Here is a 7,965-nt window from a genome sequence, read left to right on the forward strand (position 1 = left end):
TTAAATCTAAGTTGTCAATACTAACCCTACTCTCTTGATTATTTTCAGCCATGTTAAACAAAATTCTTGTCCTATGACTCCAACATTTAGATTCTAGCTTTTAAATATCTACACACGAGGTTTAGTATTCTACTGATTGCAAAGAATAGAGGGGTGGGCTTAACATTGCTAAGCTGCTAAAGGACAGTTTCTGCCAAGCTTCCTATTAGCTCAATAATGGTTAAGCCAAAGTATTAAGACTATAACACTCTGGCGGTGTACAGCGTACCCCACATGATGGGCATGACAACGAAGATAATAAGTCCCAGTCCCACTTATCCTAATGCAATTACTAGCCCCAACCTATGTGAAGATTAATCTAGGACCTTTCTTCTTAAGAAAGAAAAGAGAAACCCGCTCTGATACCAATGTTATATCCCTCATTGGCTTATCCTTTGGATAACAGTTACCAAATAGAGCAAAAGTATTTCACATCTAAGCTATCTAAGCTATCTAAGCTAGAAAAGAAAATGCTTTGGTGGAGTCTAACACAAGAGCTTTGTAACTAGTTAACTTGGCATGCAAAATAGCTTGACAAGAGAGTAAAACAAGTAGTAAAATGACAACAATTGAGGACCGAATATACGTGGAGCCTCCAAAGGGCTTTGTATTATAAGATTACCCTCAAGAGAGAGTCTTTTTACAATACAACTTTGCGTGCACCTTGTAAACCACATTGATGCCACAAAGATAGAAACTTCATACACCATTAAGCACATTTCATTACTCCTACTCCTCAATCCCAAGACCTCAAGCACCTTCAAAGGTGAGGAGAGCTAGCAAAGATAGAGGGTAGATTGAGAAGAAAAAGAAGTATTTCTACAAGAAAGAAGTACTCTTCCTATATACTTCTACTTATGCAAGAGGTAGACTCTTGCCGTAGCTAGCATAGTGTAGTAAAGAGAAGCATGCTTGTGAGCTTGACACTTGCTTTGGATTTGCATTCCATCATCAAGTGTTATTGGTGTAGGCTTGCTCCTTTTTTTTTGTAAAATGAGAGGTGCTTGTTCCTTATATGCAATGAAAAATACACACAAACTCTAGAGAAGGAAGAGTTTTACTCATGGTTGCATGCTATTGGCTCTTGTTTGGGGCTAGCCAATCACAAGTCTTGGCCATCTCAAGCAAGTGTAATAGCCTTGTGCCAAGTGTCCCTCCTTCCTTCTACAAGAGGATAAGCTTAACTCAAGGAAAAGAGGTGCTTAATTCCTATTGGCTCTTGAAGTAGGTTGGCCAATGGAAAGCATTCTTCCAGAAGCTAGGTGTCTTGCCCATGCCATGGGCATGTGGTGCTCACACAACACACACACACACACACACAATGAACTTCTATGAGTTCTAAATTAACTTCTCCTTTTCTCCTTATTTTTCTCTTGACATAGATGGCCAATCTATGATACAAAAATACTTTTGAGAAGTTGGAAATTAATTTTTATGACAGAGGGTGTGTAAGGGTGCTCAAAAAAACCTAGGTTTAGTATCACCCATCTTTGAATATTGACATTTACATGTTAAATTACTTTTATTGTTGGTCAAAACCTACTAATATGGGAGGATTTTATTGTGTATGTAAAAAAAACCTCTCAAAGTAAGTTATACCTCTTGTGCTTTCCCCTTAGAGGTTTTCCAAGTTTTTGAAAAAATATTATTTGGAGCCCTATGCAAGAGGGACGAGAGTCCAAGATTAGTTCCAGCAACAAGGCGAGTAGGTGGGATCATTTTTGGCTGGCACCGTCGATAGGATCGAACGTATGAGGCAAAACAATATGAAAGCCTGTACTTTTGGACTATTTTCCAAAATTACAACCTACCTTTTGTATATGTTTGACTACCCATTCTTTGTGTGTGTGTGTGTGTGTGTGTGTGTGTGTGTGTATGTGTGCATTGTGGGCACTGACCTTGTTGTGGCACTGTCTTAGAAGAAGTGGTATGGGTGTCCCTTTAGCTACAAGTGATAGGACTTTAAGAAAGTACTCTTCATGAATGTAGTTACCTTGCACCTTCATGCATGTTAGCTCTCTCTCTCTCTCTCTCACACACACACACACACACACACACACACACACACAAAGGAAAGTAGTGCCTACAATGTCAAGAAAGTGACGGCTACTCTGGGTACGCGAGATTACCTAAATCGGTGTGCCACCAAGATCTATAGCTCATGTTCATCATGGTGGTGTGGTTACTGGTAGATCAATCATCCCACCGCTAGAGTGAGAAATGCCTTTAGACACTATTGACTACTAGTGAGGGAGGATGGAGCCAAAGTGGAAACGAGTGGGGTTAAAGTCACAACACTATTTGATACACCCTTGTCGTAGGGGATCAATGGCTCACGATCATTGGAAGATAGTGGCCGTTGGTTTCCTCAAGGTGGAAAACGAGTGCATCGTTCGACATTTGAACCGGGGTCCTCTCTTGCAAGGAATCCCCTCTATCCACTATGCTATTGCACACATTTTGGTTTCCATTGCAAGGCATTAAAGTATATTGAAGATGTGGTGCACCCCACGATCGCAGTTTACTTTGAGTTCATATTTAGTTCACATCGTAAATCCACACTGCACAAAGCTCGTATAGTTCACACACCGAATTCACAATTAGTTCACACGCAATTCAAATGTAGGTCACATTCACTAAGTTTCCTTTGAGTCGTTCATAAATTGATCCAATGGCGAGATTTGACATGACTTGTCTTTTGGGCCATAGATCCCGATTTCCATGTGAAAGGGGTTGTGTCATTTAATAGGGTCAAGGTCAACAGAAGGTAGGAGTCCAAATTGAACTTGTAAGCTGTGAAGACGTGTTCCGTCCAAATTGAACTTGTGAAGACGTGTTCCGGATTACAACTTACTTTACGACTTTTATAAGTAACATCTCTGAGACAAGGCACTCCAGATCGCCACAGGCGGACACCTCTCTTCTTATCTCCCCCTTATCCACATTTCTGTAAGCTCGACTGCTTTACTCACAGACAGCTATGGCTTCCTCTGCACGCTCCAGTTTGCTCTTTCTGGTAGCTCTCATGGTGGCAGCTCTCATGGTGGTGCAAGCTTCTGCACGTACGTATCTTTTAGGAGGAATGTAGTCTGAGTGTGTCTATTGTGCTTGTCCGTGTCTGTATGTGTGTGTGTGTGTGTGAGAGAGAGAGAGAGAGAGAGAGAGAGAGAGAGAGAGCGATTAAGGAAGTTCCAGACATGTGCTCATTATGAAGAAAAGACTCTTTCTGATCCTTTTTTATTCACTGCTTCACATTATGAGCTTCTTGGAGGCGGGGCAATGCATGCCTAGCAGGGTGCTGCGGTGCAGATAAGGGGTAACCGCAGGCCTCAGTGGAGGGGCGGGCGGTCCCCCCCCTCCAAATCGCACCGCAGAGTTAAGTATGGGACATTTCCTTCAAAGAAGCTAATGTTGTTGTGGTAGGTCACATGTTTGTGAGCTATGCTGGGGATTTTTTTCCGTAGTCTTCCAGTGGAGGGCAATGCCTGCCTGCTGGGGAAGCCGGCGAACCGCACGGCCCCCACCGCACCTTATAGCTAGGCATGTGGTGCCTCTGGGAAAGCTATTGATGATGTTGTAGCAAGTCTCAGATAAGGGAGTATGATAGGAATTTGCTCAAGTAACTCCTTGTGATGCAATTTGTGTGTGTGTGTGTGTAGCAATGAGTCATGATGGCAATATGTTATTGTGCTGTTCAATTTGTATGTAACATTGTTGGAGTGATGATGGCAATGTGCAGAGGGGGGTCCCATAGTGTTTCCCATCAAGTGCTCTCACCCTACCTCAGCAAACGGGACACAATTGAGTGTGGAATGCCCTTTCGTCGCTGGCAGCACAACAGAACGCAACAGCTCAGTGTGCATCCCCTTGTGCCCGCAGCCAGACGAGGTGGGCCGATGCAAGGGTCGCACTTGTCGATGCTGTACCACTGGCGTATAGTTCCACCGTTCTCTGCCTCCCTCATCAGCTTAGCCGTACTCTTCAAATAACACCACGATGAGGGCTCAGCCAGGAAATCCTTTACACTTCTACATACTCAAACATGTGATGTGTTTTATATTGATACAATTGCCTCAGCCTTCTAAAATTGTATTTGGATATTGACATGGTGGAGTCTATAACTTCTTCCCCAATTGTGTAAGCCTATGGTAATGCCACTATAAAAAGGCAATATTGCTGCCCACACTTGCGTGTGGGTTGGAGTGTGCGCGTGTGCTTGTGTCTAGATGAGAGAGAGAGAGAGAGAGAGAGAGATGTCTAACAATGATATTCTGATGTGGTTCAAGGTCCTAAGTAAATTTCTGTTGTGATTGGAGAGAAATTTCTCATTTATGAGATTTTTTTACATGATAATTCCTACATAAGCAAGAAATGCTATGGCTTAAAATGCCCAATGACAAATTCCTAATGAGGAAGTAAGTTCAAACATCTTGTTCCTACTATTGACAATACTTAGTATCATATACAAGCAAGGATTCTTTGTGGAGTAAAAAGTACGGAAGGTGCGAGACTTTTTTGGAGTAAAAAGTCCGGAAGTTGAGAGAGATGAAAATGCCTATGCAAGATGACAATGAGGTATTCTAGTTGGTGTGTGTTTGATTGCATGCAAGTATATATAAATGTGTGTGTGTGAGCGTGCGTGTGTGCGCGCTATAGAAGAAGCTTATAGGCATGTTTATCATGTTCCACTATTTTTGTATCCAAAACTAATCGGGGAAATTTCCAAATTCACTAATATGGTGTTGTCCTCCTAAATACGTTATGCAAAGTTCAAGAATCACAACCTACATTTGTTATACAAAGCTCTATGGAAAAGTACTATCATAAGTGGCCCCGTTAGAATCCTAGGCATGGTAACCTTCCTGCGATTGGGTGTCATCTGCAATCCATTCAATGAAGTTTCTAATCTAGCAATTGGCTCTTTCAAAGCTTGAAAATGTCAATAATACTTTTGTACATTTTGAGCATCTAGATTCAATGTTTGCATGTAGATATGCTTTAATCCTTTCTTCTTGATTTTGATGGGACTTTAGTCGAGCTTCCCAGGATTCAAGCATGGCATTTGGTGGCTTGAAGACCTTATCTACTAGTATATTTTCCCCCAATTTTATAGTAAAGTCTTTGGGTGTAGAAATTGATACTCATATACTCTTACATGTGATCTCATGGAGTCATAAAGAGGAATGTAGATTTTCATCTTGGGATTTTGCTAAACCAACTGTGTAAGTGTGAAAAGGCATATCTTTTTGGCTTCATGGTGGAGGAAGTGAAAGCAAATTGGAATGCAATAAGACATGTGTTCAACGGCAAAAAGTCAAGTATAATAAAAGGACAAGAGCATGCTCGTTCCATTGGAAAAGCATGATCCAACACACCTTAGACTATATATTGTCTTCTTCCCAAGAGGATCATAAGAAGATGTGTGAGAAGTGAAGACTCATCCCATTGACTCAAACTACACCATCTAAATCTAATATGGCAGTTGGCTTGTATGGGAGGGATTTAAGAAATGAATATTACTATATGACACATACACCAATTGTTTTAGTAGCAAATTTTATTTTACAAAGTGCAAATACAATTTCATACTTGTTTGGGGTAGTGTAATAGCTACCAATTGAAAATTGATGCGAGTCACTTGCTACACTCGTTATGTGTGTTGGATTTCAATTCTATTACTCCTTGTTATGTGCTCTATGTGTGCAAACTAAACATGTTGATGTTTTGTTAATTAAATATGAGGCTGATTAGTAAGATAATAAGGGATAGTTAGTAGATTTAGAGCTAGTTTCACATCTGTTTATTGCCATACTTGATAGAGAAGGTCTATAGGCTTAGCTTTACGTATCCACTACCTAGTTTTTCTTGTCCATCTTGCCGAGCTAAACCTTGAGAGTAACTATTTGTAGAGGTGTCGATTAGTGTAGTTGTGTCAGGGCATATTAGAGGAGTCTAACAACTCGTGTTAGACTTGTCTAAGACGAAGCATCTGTGTAGAGATGTTGTCACCTTGGAGAGCTTTTTAGACACTTGCAATTGAAAATTGATGCGAGTCACTTGCTACACTCGTTATGTGTATTGGATTTCAATTCTATTTAGATGAGGTTACTCCTTGTTATGTGCTCTATGTGTCCATACTAAACATGTTGATGTTTTATTAATTAAATATGAGGTTGATTAGTAAGATAATAAGGGATAGTTAGTAGATTTAGAGCGAGTTTCACATCTGTTTATTGCCATACATTATAAAGAAGGTCTATAGGCTTAGCTTTACGTATCCACTACCTAGTTATCCTTGTCCACCATCTTGCCGAGAAAAACCTTGAGAGTAACTATTTGTAGGTGTCAACTAGTGTAGTTGTGTCGGGCATATCAAAGGAGTCTAACAACTCGTGTTAGACCTGTCTGAGATGAAGCATCTGTGTAGAGATTTTGTCACCTTGGAGAGCCTTTTAGACACCTACACAATTACCTCCATACACATTTCGAGTTACTTATTCTCCATAGACGTTATGTCGAGCAAACTCATACACAAGTCCATAATTTAGCCATGCATCCGATAGGATAGGTAGGTTGTGTCACTTGCTTGTTTTGGCTTGCATATGTAGGTTGTGTCTACAAGGTGTGGATGTATATGTTGGTATATTATATTAGAGTTTTTTAAGGTTTTTAATGTTCTTGATATTTTTAGTTAGTTGAGAGTAGAATTAGATTAGGTTTCACATCTTGGGTGCTTTGTCTTGGTATTCCTGCATCACATGCACACATGGCATCTCACATGGCATTATGAATGCATGTATGTGTTGGACACTGAAATCTGAGTCAGAGCATACCTGCTCTTTTACATTTAGGACACTCCATTGCATCCCACCTCATGCCATTAGCAATTTGCATCTCATGCAAAACCACTCCGACCACTTCCAACATCTAAACCATCATCTCACCTGCACACACACACACACACACACACATACTCCGAACACCTTTCATTCCATCTAGCATATTACATTTAAGTTGCATTTCCACTTTTTGCATCCAACGCACATGCGTGCGCGCACACGCACACACACACACACGTTGCATCCCACCCTGTCACCTTCATTTCATATTGTAGTTTTGCATCTCTCCATCTGCATCTTGTGTCTCTGTCCCATACTCATACCTCACTTATCCACCGTCGTCTCACTCTCTGTTACGACCTCTCTTCAAAAGTGGTGCCTTGCCAATATTGCATTAATGATGCCTAGACCATTGGCCGGTGCCCTAGCCTTCATATTCCCCATGGTGCCCTGGACTCCAACATTACAAATGATAAAGTGCCTAGTGTTGTCAAATAGCAATGATGCTAAGTAGACTTCAAATAACTAGTCTTGCTTGGTTGGCATGGCATGTCTAATGGTGGGTAGTCTTACCAGCTCTCTCTCTCTCTCTCTCTCTCTCTCTCTCTCTCTCTCTCTCTCTCTCTCTCTCTCTTTGTGTAGAGGACTCTTGAGAACCTGGAGCATGCAGACTTGTATAAGCGAGAAGAGAATGAGGAAAGCCTGATCGTGTATTGATGTCTATAACATGCCGATGCTTCTAGTGTGCTCAAAAAATGAAGCAACAGCCTTTGGCGCAAACACTCACGTTGGCGCAAACACTCTCACGTCTCCTCTGATGCAATACCATATATTGGCCAAGTATTGACCGTGGACCATATATTCCTCATGAAGGCATACTGTAAATGTCCTTTCTTCTTTTTGCTGAGAAGCTATTGATGATAGTCTTAAAAAAATAAAATAAAGACAAAGTAATCTCGCTAAACCTATCGTTTTATAACGATTTTGTAAAGATATAGTAGGGCCATGTGGATATATATAGTAGGGCCATGTGGATATGGCGAGTGATAGAGATTCAACATGGTGCTGTTTAATGGCGACCTGCTCT

The 7,965-nt window shown here is 41.0% G+C and overlaps 1 protein-coding gene across 1 annotated transcript; it reads left to right on the forward strand.

Annotated features, from left to right (window-relative positions):
* The first annotated feature begins 2,928 nt into the window (after nucleotides 1–2,928).
* Nucleotides 2,929–4,143, forward strand: LOC147608242 (uncharacterized). Its single transcript, XM_086789143.1, has 2 exons — nucleotides 2,929–3,101; nucleotides 3,779–4,143. The coding sequence occupies exons 1-2, from the start codon at nucleotides 3,020–3,022 to the stop codon at nucleotides 3,976–3,978; spliced, it is 282 nt and encodes a 93-aa protein (XP_086645269.1). The 5' UTR covers nucleotides 2,929–3,019; the 3' UTR covers nucleotides 3,979–4,143.
* The last annotated feature ends 3,822 nt before the right edge of the window (nucleotides 4,144–7,965 follow it).

The sequence above is a fragment of the Cibotium barometz genome, chromosome 53 (genome assembly GCF_041138505.1).
Source record: "Cibotium barometz isolate CiBa-2024 chromosome 53, ASM4113850v1, whole genome shotgun sequence".
Classification (NCBI taxonomy): Eukaryota; Viridiplantae; Streptophyta; class Polypodiopsida; order Cyatheales; family Cibotiaceae; genus Cibotium; species Cibotium barometz.